The 13,609-nt window shown below is 30.4% G+C and overlaps 1 protein-coding gene and 1 long non-coding RNA gene across 7 annotated transcripts in view; one reads left to right on the top strand and one right to left on the bottom strand.

The window, feature by feature from the left end:
• The window catches only part of RyR (Ryanodine receptor), a 109,275-nt gene extending 95,698 nt beyond the window's left edge, over positions 1-13,577 (bottom strand). For 3 of the 6 annotated variants that reach the window (XM_064356545.1, XM_064356535.1, XM_064356596.1), the window contains exons 1-10: positions 13,441-13,577; positions 13,063-13,135; positions 12,908-13,012; positions 12,756-12,854; positions 7,009-7,023; positions 6,565-6,642; positions 6,393-6,511; positions 2,064-2,133; positions 1,818-2,011; positions 1,413-1,767 (exon numbers count right to left, since the gene is read on the bottom strand). In XM_064356545.1, the coding sequence (XP_064212615.1) occupies positions 1,413-1,767; positions 1,818-2,011; positions 2,064-2,133; positions 6,393-6,511; positions 6,565-6,642; positions 7,009-7,023; positions 12,756-12,854; positions 12,908-13,012; positions 13,063-13,116 (1,089 nt within the window). In that variant the 5' untranslated portion in view covers positions 13,117-13,135; positions 13,441-13,577. 6 annotated transcript variants of the gene reach the window in all.
• LOC135265282 (uncharacterized) overlaps positions 1-13,609 on the top strand; it is a 362,501-nt gene that overhangs the window by 212,229 nt on the left and 136,663 nt on the right. The gene's annotated exons all lie outside the window — the stretch shown is intronic.

Raw genomic sequence — 13,609 nt, 5'->3', positions numbered from 1 at the left:
TGGTTTTTCGTGGTATAAAGTGTTTATTGTTGGAACTTGAAAGTGGATAAAAAGTTAAAAAGATTTAAATTTTGATTACAAAGTGTTATCAAACAGTTGTCTAATTAAAGACTATAAGTAATGGATCACAACGAACACATGTTGGGCTCAAAAAACCAATAAATTAGTGAAGTGTGTGAATTTTAGGTTAGAATTTTTCCACTGAAAAAATCATGGAATGTTTCGGTAAATCTACAAAACTACAATAAAGATTAACAACTCCTGATACATTTAAACTTAAATTATGCCAAAAGGTAGGCTTTTCAATGTCTTTGTAATAATTTTTCAATAAAGAAAGTGAACCAGTCATTCGTTATTCGTGTTTTCCTCGTCATCTCTCATTTGTCAACATAAGTTTCTTGCATCAAAGATGAAATAATCATTCCGCGTAGGCAATGTAATAATTGTGAAGCCCCAAAATTCGTACAACGCTCAAAATATCTGAATAAACATTTTCCCGCCATTTATGGTTACTGTTTTCGACCTAGCTCAGTGGCGCCCCCAACGGTAATTTTACTTCCGAATTAACGCTACGACCTACGTTTGGGTTGGTAAACGTCAAATACAAATGTCAAAACCCTGCGTTGCCGATTGTGACTGTGTTGTGTGCCAATATTTTGCAGGAGTTTGTGTTTTGGTAAAATGACTGCTCCTGCAGCACATCTGAAGTCGTATGTAAAACAACAGAGGCAAAAATAAAGAAAAGACGTACATCTTTCAAGCCATATTTGTTAGGAAGTTTTCTATCTCTAGTTCTGTGACTGGCTGATTCAAAAAGAAACATTGCTGACGCCAGACCAGGAATTTTCACCTTTTTTTTCTCAAAAACGGTAGATCTTTGGTTAAAATAAAAAAATATGGGTCGCCTATTTTGCTGTTGGATATCCATATAAAAATTTTAATTTTTTAGTATAACACTCCATTACTTTCAAAAACTTTATAATATTTTTTTTTGAATTGCAAATTCACAAGTTGTCAGAGTAGACCGAGAAAAATAATTTATTTATTAATGCGAAATAAATAACAACTTTCTACGTCTTTTCATTTTCAAAATTTCAAAAAACTAGGAGGAATTTTTTTGTACAAATAATTTGTTAAATTTGAAAAATATTCTCATAAAATCTTTTTAGTCTTTAACTGAAGAATTAATTTTTTATAGTAACTGTACATTGTGTTCAAAAAAATACACGACAAAAATCGCAGAAATATAACAGAGATTAAGACAAACCATACCCTTGAAAAAACTTCGCCGAAAAATTTGGAAAAAACGGCACATTAAATTTGAATTCCATAGTCAACTCGATGAACAACCATTTTTGAACACATTGTATTTAAATAATTGTTGGGTTTTTTAAATTTATTTGGCAACTCACCTTGTACGAAAGCCACAGTCCAGTTTCTGAATGTTGTACAATAACCGTGGAGTCACCATACTTGATAATCGGTGACCCAATAACTTCCAAATCCTTGTCTTCAAGCACAACTTTCTGATCGTCCTTTTCTTGCCGAAGACAGAAAGCTGTGGTCGCAGTATTTGCCTCTTCTCTACTAACCAGATACAACTCATTATTTTCATTAACAGCAAGATATCTTCCAGTTGTAATATGTCTTATCCGCATTGGATGCGACCAATTTATAAAACCTCCGGCCCATTTTGTCCTCGCCAGTTCTAATCTCCACAAAGAGCGGGCTTGCGACATTACGCTCCCGCCTTCGTAAATTACAATACTAAAAAAGTACATTTAGAGCGAATAATTAATAACACATGTGTGACATGCTTCGCATCTATGCTCCATGTGGACGGTATGGTCAGGCACTCGTCGCCTCCGTGGAAAAATCTGAGAACATCTCCGCCGAAAACATACCCCACATATTTCATTCGCGAGATTCCAGTCCCATATGGTTGTACAGACCAATGGGTTACGTGGAAACTGGCGTTTACGATCGAAATTTCGTTTTCTTTCGTCGTGTGCTAGAAGGTGATACGAAAAATATTTTGTGATAACGAAAAAAAAAGACCTCACCAAGTATCGTTCTGTAGCGACTGATACCAAGATCAAATCGTCTCCAACACGCACCTTTTCACCTTCAGACCTAAAGTATTTATTTGTTTTTTACCCAAAATTTCATTTATTACAGGGACAATAATTTTGTGTAAATAATTTTGGCGATACTTTTTACCAAAAAAAATTTTTGAAAAAAAAATTACTTGTAATAATTTTTTGACGACTTAGGACCACTTCCTTTAGAGGGTTTGAATAAAAAATCAAAGTTAACAAGTTAAGTGAAAATAGTGCGGTTCTTTTATTTTTGTACCCATAGGCCGGGTACACGTTTCACTATGTTATCTTTTTCCAAATTTTAAATAAATTTCCGAATTTTTTTATTAATAAATTACAAATAGAAAAGATGTTTTATTTGTTGAGCTCTGTTACCTGTTAAAATTAAGACAACGTATTTTTGATACACCCTGTATATAAATTGCTTGTCCTGACTGACAAGTTTTAGGCAAACAACACCCCTAAGGTCAAATTTTTGCCTGAAATAAAGCCAGATAGTAGCCTCAAGTGCCATAGAACTGAGCCGCTTAAGATCTAGCAAATTTAAACCGCACTCGTTGAAATAATTAGAGACTGCTGTAAAAATTTTATGGTGGCTAGAAATTTCGTAGATAAACTCATACTTGATAGTAAATGTTGTAGAATGTAGAAAAAAGAAAAATATTATTCGGGCCAAACTGGTCAAAGTATCAGACTACAGCTATTGTTTGGAAGTGCCTTTTTAGCACTTTCTTTGATTATTTAATATTTTCTTTTGTTTGATGCGACGTTTATTTACATTTATTTTGTTGTTTTGCAAAGTTTATGTTTTTGGATATTAAAGTTTTTGTAATATTGGTTGCCTCCACCTAGAGCTACAGCCCTTTACAGCCTAATTGTAATCGTCATAGTAACAATGAATTGACCCGGTTTTTTCAACTGTATACATAGGGATATGTATATTAATAAAAACATCCCTGTATATGATAAAACTTATTACGATTAAAGGTCCTTGAACAAAAAATGCTTTAAAATTTTTTAAGGTTTCGCTAAAAAAAATTGGAAATACAGAAAAAATTGCTCATCTTGGTAATAATATTTTACCTTTCAAGTTATTTATTTTTACAAAGAAAATGATCAAAGGAATTAATTTAAGGTTTCCTGAATGTGATATTAAAATTTGAAGTTTGTTAGTTAATTACAGGTCCTGTACTTTTCTGAGAAAATTTTGCTGTAAAAACGATGAGATTTAAATTCATCGAATTTCTATACCTCAGTTCTTGTCTGACTTCACATCCACACGTGTGCCATCCAGTTCCCATGAGTGAATGATTTCGAGAAATACTCAATATTGGCATTTTTCATTTAATCTAAAGTTGTACATGAACCGATTTTTTTTAATTTTAGGATAAATGTGATGTTCTATTGGTAATTTCATCCTCATAAAAAATAATTTATGGGATGGTTTTTGGTTTCATTTTTAAATTGTCGTATATGAACCGAATTTTTTAAAATTGTAGGATGCATGTGATGTTCTGTTGGTAATTTCATCCCCATCAAAAAAATTGGGGGTGGTTTTTGGTTTAATTTTAAAATTGTATCTGAATCGAATTTTTTTTAAGTTTTAGGACGAATGTGATAATTTATTGATAATTTCATCCCCATAAAAAAACAACTTAGGGGGCGGTTTTTGGTTTAATTTTGAAATTTGTCGTCTCTGAACCGTATTATTTCAGTTCAAGCGTGCATTGCGACCGAAGGTCAACATTTTAGGAAATTTTTATAATGGTACTACTGACCCACTAATTGACACTGATAAGTTTATTGTCTTTACGCTGTTTACGTTCCATAGTTTTTGTTTTGTTTGAATGAATGGAAATACCGTATCTAGACATAGGCGGAGACGAGTTTTCAGCCTCAACTTATTTTTAATTTTAACTCAGAAATTACATGTTTAGTGCAAAAATTGGAGAGAGAAAAGTTGTTTCATTTGACGAGGTCTATTAATGATTAAAATTCGTGAACGCAATCCACAAACAGCCTATATTTTAAAAGTTTATCAATCTTATTTAAGAAAATAATTTAGTAAAATGTTGACGTTGGCGTTTTTATAGTTTTGAAACAGCTAATTGTTGATCATATTACTAGTTATAAAATTTGTAATCAAATTTATATAGGGTGATTCAAAAGTGTCGGACCAACTCTCGTATGGTCACAAAAGACGTTCAGTTCAGCGCAAAAATAAAGTCAGGTAGTTTTTTAAAACAACATTTTTATATCATATTTTATTAATTTGTTTTCCTTAACTAGGGTATCGATGTTGCTCTTTGGTTTCCTAGGATGTCGAATTTAATTTATTGACGTATTTGCAAGTTTTTTAATTGTTCTGTACATCATAAGACATTAACTGTTGATTTTTTCAACAGGTATTTGTTTAAGTTGCAGAAGATGACGTTTCCGCTAACTAAAATAAAAAACAAAGCAACAAAAAAAATACTTAAAAATTAAAAAAATGTAGGTAAAGCTAATCTAACAACCTTATTAGCTTACCATGTCAAAGAAACAAAACATAAATTTGGCTTTGATGATGTTAAAATTCTTGATAAAGAAACACACTACAAAAAAAAACTTCCGAAATGATTCATATAACTTAGTAAAATTTACGAATTCTTAATATTATAACAAAGTAATAACATTGGGAACATTATAGTAGTTAGACACTTAATTAGTCATCAAATTTTTAACGTCCTTATTATAAAAGATACTACCCATTTGAAACAAGGACATTGTACAGGCACTTTTTTACAAAACATTTAATAATGCTGTTTATAGCTTTATACTTTTGAGTAGTAATTATGGTTGGCTATGACATTTTCGAAATTTTTTTTTTCTTATCTAAAAAATATACAGGCTGTCTCAGCTAAGACTTTGTTTAATATCTCAGTTATTTGTCAACCGATTGTTATGAAATTTAAAATGCACATATTTTAGGAGGTGGTCTTTCAATTAAGGGCAAAAAAATGACCTCAAATTAAAAAATGAAATTTTGAAACACATCTTTTTATTTAAAATTAAGAGAAATTATCGTTGGATCATTAAACCACAAAAAATAAATAGCCACACAAAAAATTGACCAAATCGCTCGGCTGATCCAAGAAAAAAATTAAATTTTGTTGTTAAAAACTTAATCCAAATTTTGATAGTAATTTGGGCAGTCACATTTTGAAACAATTGATGAAGCATTTCTATGCGGCACTTTGTGTACCACTGAAAAAACTGTCAAAAGTGTGCACGCTGTCAGAAAAGTAAAATTGTTTTCACTTGGTGAAATTACTTTAAAAACCAACAACAGTGGCTGAAATTTCTGTGTTGTTGAAAAAGGAATCAATATTCGCCTATGGAAAGTGTCGTTGGACTTTTTGTGAAATGTTATCTATGAAATTTAAAGTTCAAAGAATCGTCAATAATTTGAAGACACAGGAAGCGTACCTGAACTAAATCGAGTGAGAACAAAATACGTCACTGGAAACGAAGCAATAGTTGGGTCTGTAATTCAAGCTTTTGAAGAGAATCCAGTCAGCAGTGTACGAAACATTTCCAAAGTCCTGAATGTTCAAGTGTTTAGAATTTTTCAGTTGTTGTTCAGTCTATTAGTCCTTTTTGAAAGAATTAAAGCATCCAGTACCAAAAGTAAGTCAAAAATATTGTTTTTTAATTTTCTATAAGTGAGAGATAATTGTGAAATGTCCCTTGCGTAACAGTTACGTTTCTGGGAGTAGGAATGACCAAAATTCAATGGTAATGCTCATTTGTCTCATAGAGATCTACGCTTTTGCATCTGTACCCACGTTTAACAGTTTGTTTCTCATTTTTCTCACGAAACAGACGTCTTCCACGAACGAGTTTTTTCTAACAGCATTTTTCACTGATGATCAATTTTTTAATATAAATCTTAAAAGGCTTAACATTTTAAAAAGGCATGTTAAAATTACGTTTTTAAGACTTGAGTTGTTGCAATAACAGGATTTTAATCTGTATCTTCTAAAATATCTACATTTTAAATTTCATAAAAATTCGTTGACAAATATCTGAGGTATAAGGCTCGAAAGTCTTAGCTGAGACAGCTTGTATAAATAGAATTTTAAATTTTTATATATTTTTGGTGAAAAATATATTTAAAATATTTGGTAGTATTTTTCGTAGTATAAATGTTTCAATTTTTATTTAAACCATCTAAAGAAGTTCTATAATCATCAAATCCTTTTACAATCCATTAGCCTAAGAACGTCAAAATAATTCTCACAGAAAAATTACCTCTGTTTACTGGCGGGATGAACCGTCCACCAGCAGGCTTCGCCTTGGCTATGTTCTTGCAACCCGACATCAAAAGCAAGTTTATCGTTACTTGAACTTGTCGACAAACAAGCCAAGTACTGAAAATTCACTTTTGCGTAAAACTTTGCTAAAATATGTGCAAACAATTTACCATATCACTGTTTTGATGGCGTAAAAGGATGGCATTACCATACAAAAGGGTGCGGTGTCCAGATCCTGTACCTTTACCCTAGAAGGGAGTAAGCAATATTTGTGTGAGAGAAAATCACAACGGAACACTACCGCGCGTTTGTTTAGATTGTCGTTTTGAATTTTTAAGTACAGTTTAAGATTTAGTATGTCGGTTCGAACTACCACTCTAATCCGGGTTAGAAATGTCTACTGCAACAGTGGATAAAAGGCCATAATAGTTTAGTAAACTGGATACTACAAAACACCAAATTAAAACATTTATCCAATGAAAAATAAAACATTACGATAAATTAAAATGGTGTAGCGTACTAAGCAAACTAATCGTTGGTGTCCAATATTGTGTTAGTCAACATCTCCCAATTATTGTTAATTCTGATTTAATAGACAAATTAATTTTACTTACTAGGTTTTCCTGGCCCTGAAAAGCAAAAATCAAGCAGGTGAAACATAGGAATAAATCAGGATTTTACACAAAGGTTACAATGAAAATGATCTTGTAACAAAAAACAAAGTAGTGCGTGTTAAAAATAGAAATGCAAGCGTACTAACTTTGAAAAAAGCAATGTTTAAAAAAATTGGAAGAAAAGTTAGTACGATGCAGATTTTTATTAACATTTTTTATTATGACAAACAATTTTGGAAACAGAGGACGTTAACACGTGACACAAAACGATCACTGACAATTCTTCAGAAACATTGGCGGATTTCTGGAAGAATTATGACCTTTTATGCTATGAAAAATGTAGGCACAAGATTTGTCTTGCAGTTCATTCAAAACATGTATTATTACCACATTTAAGTATAAAAACAGCAGAAAGTTAAACAACTAAGATTGCATAAATTATTACAGGGTGAGCCAATTATGGTTATTTCTGAAATTTTCTTAGATGCAACCAATACTTCCATTTGACCAAATTATTGTTATAAAATTATAAAATTAATCCACGGATGAATTGTTCAGAGTATTATCCTTTGTCTTGACCTGGATTCAATATTTTTGGTTGTATCGAAAGAAATTTCAAAAATAAAAAACACTAATTAATTCATCCTGTATATTTTTTCTAAATTTTATCACGCTGCTTTTATTTTAAAGAACTATCCTTTCTTTGAGATTTACCATATTATATGCCATAGCATCAAAAGGGTAAACAAACTAACGATACACTAGTCTGCGAGAGATATTAGCGAACATACATATTTAAGGCACTAGTGCTTAAACGATTTTTATTTTTTGAAGAAGCTAATTTAACGAATGATATAAAATATATCGTGTGAATTTTTTATAATTTTTCAGAATGTTTTTGTATATGAAAATATTGAATATTAAACTTTTGGGTATTAATTTCTCCACAGAATTAAATTGTAATACAAATTCTGCTTTTACGCAGAAATGACCTATTTTACAAGAATAGTTATTTACCTAACGAGTTTGGAAAGTGCAATTTACCACATGAACACTTTGTTTGCTACACAAGCGCAGCGAGTGCTGCATAAAGTGCGAATGTGGGTAACTGCTTTCCAAGTTAGGTACAATAATTTTTGTAACGAATCTCTCAAGAAAAAAAACTAATTTTTTTTATAATTTAGTGTTTTTTGCTGATGGGTTGGTAATAGAACAAAAAATCAAAAATTTCACAAGAACTGTCACTTATCGTAAAAAAATATCCGTCTCCATCTCAACGATAGCGATACCAACTTATTAAATGTCCCTAGCCATTCTTGCAAACTAAAAAAACACCGCAGTGCGGGAAAGTCCGTTTCCCACATGCTGAAGAGTGTGGGAAATACTAACTTTTTCTAAACTATAAAAACGCCAACGTTGCAATTTACCAAAATATTTTTTTAAATAACATTAATAAAATTGTAAAATAGTTATTAATGATTAGATCTCTCATTGAAACTACAAATTACATTAGCTATTATTTTTTTGAAATGCATGAATAATTTATAAGAGCCAATTTTGAGAGAAAATGCAACGTTGGCGTTTTTATAGTTTTGAAATAGCTAATAGCTATCTAAAAGCTATAAGTACAAAAAAAAATTTACAACGTTGTCAGTGTGGCGATAGAAATGGCATGAGATATACCTACTATAAAAATGTGGTTTATTAAAAAAAAAAAATATTTTTAGTTTTCGAGTTCTGCAAAGGACATTAAAAAATTCCTGTTACCAAAAATTACAGAAACTTTGTGTAACAGGTATGAGTCATGAAAATAATTAAGATCAATGATCAATTTATATGTATAAAACTATGTTTATTTACCCTTTTCTAACTCGAACTCAATAAGACTTAACGATGTTTTAATGGTTACTAGAAGAAAATCAATTAAAGAATCAGTTTCAACAGTTTTTAAAATAAAAACAGCTTCAAAAAAATTGCTTTTCTACCAAATAATTCGAAATCAATTCGATGAGAGAGAAAAATGGACTCATCAATGGTCAAACCTACGTCACAGCCCTGGACAGACAACTCATCAGACGCCATAAAATGATAATTACGTTGTATCTTTGACCACAAAATTTTAAGTTGTCTTTAAAAATTGATAAATGTCAAATTAATATTTCTGACGACACACGTCTTTAGTTCATAGTCTCTTTTTATCGAATTAATTTGGAACCATATGGTATAATAATTATTGCTTTTGCACAAATAGTAATGTAGAAACATATGATAGAAGAAAATAGTAGAACACATTTAAATAAACCAGTGCGGCAAAACTGAATTAAAAGGTTTGAGAAATTTACTTGAAATTGGTAATATTTTTCTCACATAATTAGATTATTTTCTTGTCATTGGATTAGTCTAACATACAAGGTGAGTTTGCTAAAAGTACTTTTAGCTGTATCTCACAAACTATTAACCACTCAGAAGTCAGCGTTTACAAATAAACACTTTGTATTTTTTCTATACATGTGATTTTTTCAAATTTTTTCTACAATAATCAAAATTAATTGAATATATTAATATTAATATAATGAAAAATATTAAAATATTGATTAATCGAAATTTAATTACTTCTGAAACCATGGATGCTTCTAAAATAAAGAAAATTTAAATAATGTTTTGTGCCTGTGAGGAAATAATTTAGCAAAAATTTGAAGAAGTGAATGGCAAAACGAATCGATTACGTAAAATTTTTGTATATCGAAAATGTGTAGTTTTTCCAAAAAATCGTTATGAAATTAATGTCCAAAATTTTGAGAAGCGCTGAACTAGAATGATAAAAATTAGGGTGTACCTTCAAATTATTGACAAAACGGCAGAGGTAAATTAACTTTATGGTAGGTGATAAAGAAATGTTTACACTGAAAGGTAAAAATAATAAAAATCTAGTAATAAAGTTATTGATAAATAATGACTCGTGAAAAAATACTGTGGTGGCACATCTACAAATTTTGATTTTTTTATTAATTTAATATTTTCTTAATTCAAAAAACCTTCTAACGACAAATTTTATCGACTTAATTTTAATTATTTAAAAATAATTATTTACCACTGTATTAGGGAACAATTATTTAGTGTAAACATAAAAAAATAATGAAAAATAAAGAATTATCAAAAGAAATGAAGTTATCAAAATAAATTTGTAGCGCCAGATTTTTTAAAATACGATTTTAGGAATTTTTTAAAGATTTTTCCCCTAATATACACATGTTTTTCAACCAGGTGAGCCAGTTTTTGAGAAGCCTGTATTTTTTCTACAAAACAACATTGTTTTAGAATGATTTTTGAGTAGGACTGAAAACACAGATAAAAAAATATTAAGCATAATTTAATAACAAATGCTGAATTCTGTGTGATTATTAGTTTTTAACATAAGGTAAAAATATGTTTAAAACAGACTCACCTTGTGAATTTGTGACCTTTTTTTAATAAAAAAAACCTCCGTACGCAAATATTTGCTAAAATTGCTACTTTTTTTCCTAAAAGTTTGAAATGAAATTTATTTCCGGTATTTTTCCTGACATTCATGTTATTATTAGAGAGGAAAAACTCGGATTACATTGAACTTTAGTTCTAGGAGCTGAAACGAGATACAAAATACATATAGTAGATTATTTAACAAGTAAAAAAAAGTGGTGATAGTTTTCTAATGAGTGAAAACAGAGTGAAACAGTCAACGTTTCCTCCACTGCAGTTCACTAAATCATTAAAAAGTGTCATCAAAAGATTTTCAATTTGTATCAGTTTTTTAATTTTCTGCAAATGTTTTAAGTAATTAAAATCTGCGACAATCGTATATTTGTTCTGTTGAAAATAACTTTAACATAGCTTATTTTTATAATTATTTTTTTTTACTTTAATAACCGTTCACGAAATTTCTAGATTCTTTGCACCTTTTATGTTAAATAATTTTTCCATTGCCAACTACTTTCTAATATTTTAAATATATTATTACCAAAAGTATATAAAAATGTCAAACAGTATTTATATTGTTTTTAGTTCAGAAAAAATAAGCTTTTCGAAAATGTCATAGCCAACTATGATTCCTATTTGAAAAATACTACTTTTTAAATAGAATAGAAATAGTTTTATTGGTATTTAAAAACAGTGTCATAATACAAGTCAATAAAATAAGAAACGTACAAAACTAAAAAAAACAAACTTACAAGTCACTAAAATTACAGCGAAAATATTCATCAAAGTCATAGACACAATTCACAATTAAAAAATCTTTTAGCTTTCTTTTAAAAACATATAAAGTTATAACTGTAATAACTTTAAGTTATTACAGCTAAACGAATAGAAATTATGATTTTAAAAATAGAAATTGTTTTGTTCCTACTAACAAAGTTATCCGTGTCAAGAATTTATTTCCTTAGTGATAAAATATCACAACCAAGTAAACAAATAATTTTCGAAAAAGGTTTCATGTAAAATGCATCAAAGCGAAAATAATGAAGATATTCTGCAATTGGTAGCAGAAGCGGGGTCAGGTATACTACCTACAAGTCTAAGGCACAATATGAAAAAATTTAGTTTTGTAAATGGAGAAATGAAAAGAATGTGGAAAAAGTACACAAAAATGAATAATTCTATAATTATTAAAAAAAAGTGTTGCTAACAAAAAAAGACCCACTTTTCTTAATTATTTTGGGTTAAACAATGTTATTAGTTTCTATTCAGTACACGAAAAATTCGATTTTTTGCACTCAAAAATAAAAATAAGGGCGCTTCGAGCGTTTAGTCCTTACAAACTGTTTCAATTTATTAATTTAAATAATACACCAGTTCAGAAAAGACTCGGAAATAAATACGCTGAACAATATTAGTTTTAATAAGCTGAGAAAAACTGTCGACTAAAATTTTCACAACAAATATAAAAATAAATAAATAAAAATGTGTGCTGCGAATACGGTTAAAGTAAATAAAGTTATAGCGAATTAAATCCTACAAAAGTCTTTGAACGTCTTTGGCAGACTTTTTTTAAAAAAAATTAATTCTTTGCAACTTCCTTTCTAACATTGCATCTTTAACTGTATTCTCAACATTTAAAAAAATACGGGACGAAGCGCAAATTTTAAATAATTTTTTGTCATGTTTCTTATAAAAATTTAAGTCGCCAGTATTTCCCAGTATGTTAAGAGTACAACGCTCAACATTTCTGCATTTTTTTCCAAGTAATAGGTGAATTGGTTGGATTTAAATTAATTTAAAACAATTTATCGCCGAGACGACGTAACACCCGCATTGTTACTCTGCGGTACTATTTTTTTGGGGTTCAGAAAAACCTGTATTTTGTATCTCGATTCGTCTCTTAAGTTATATTCCTCCATAGTTTCACCCTAATAATTTAAGTGTTTCAAAGCTTTGTCAATTATTCTGTAAAAGAATCTCCAAAAAATACAGTTTTGCCACACTCGTATGTTTTATGTTCATACCATGCAAAAAAAATTATGCACGCTTTCACAAAAGATCGGTGAGAATTTTCGTGACAACACAGTTTCCAGATTTTTCTATAATTATTGGAATTGAATCATTAAAATTTACTACGAGATTCTTGCCAAATTGGACTAGCCAAAGCATAAATAACGTTCTCCACTATTATTAAACTTTGGACAAATTACCACGTTTTAGTCATTATTTTTCACATGGTATGATGCAGTTTAAAAACAAGTAAAAAAACTGCAAACTGAATTCAAACTTACAGTTTCATTGCCAGCTGCAGTGACCAACTCTTGTAAAGCACGCACAGACAATGCCTGTTCTATAACGAACACACATTGCGAAAGATCTGGAGGTATATTCTACCAAAGGAAATTTATTAAACAAAAAAAATATATCACGTGTGAAATTGTACCTTGTCTGCAATATTTTCTAAAAAGCAGTGTCGATTACCGAACCCCTCCGCAGCCAAGCACACACGCTCCCCTGTCGCGGTGCAGGAGAGACACACCATATCTTCCTAAAATCCCATAAACATGCAACAATTTGTTTACTAACCTCAAGACTCACCGTTCGCAAGAATGAAACATCATCCTGTTCGGAGCCCCCTTCGGCCTCCGCCATTCTGGGGCCTTACTTTTGCCTAAAAACATCAATCGTGCGCTAATTATTTAAAATTAACACAAAATGCAGCAAAAAGTTCAGGCAACGTGAGAAAAATGAGAAACGCAGGGCCAAATGTCCCTGACTCAGTGCGGCCTTCCGCTGCAAATATCGATTTAATTTTATTTACATGATATGAATCTGGCTCAAAAATTCATGCCGCAATTGGGGTGCGTGCCAACACTGGGGTGCAAAGTTGGGGAAAAGCGAGCTTACCACGTTGCTGCTTGAACGTGTTTTTACCAACACACTGTATGAAATTTGGGAAAAATGAATAATACCTACCTATTTTTACCGATAATTTTCCGACATGAATACGATCCACACACAGCAGTAAAATTTCGTAAAGTAGCACTGTGAAAAATGTCTATATTTAACTATAGCTGTGTTTAGAATATTTTTAGACATGGAGCCAAAATAAATTTAGACATTCTTACTTGCTGTAATAGTTTTA

The sequence above is a fragment of the Tribolium castaneum genome, chromosome 1, assembly GCF_031307605.1.
Source record: "Tribolium castaneum strain GA2 chromosome 1, icTriCast1.1, whole genome shotgun sequence".
NCBI classification, from domain to species: Eukaryota; Metazoa; Arthropoda; class Insecta; order Coleoptera; family Tenebrionidae; genus Tribolium; species Tribolium castaneum.
This window is presented reverse-complemented; position numbering and strand designations above follow the sequence as displayed.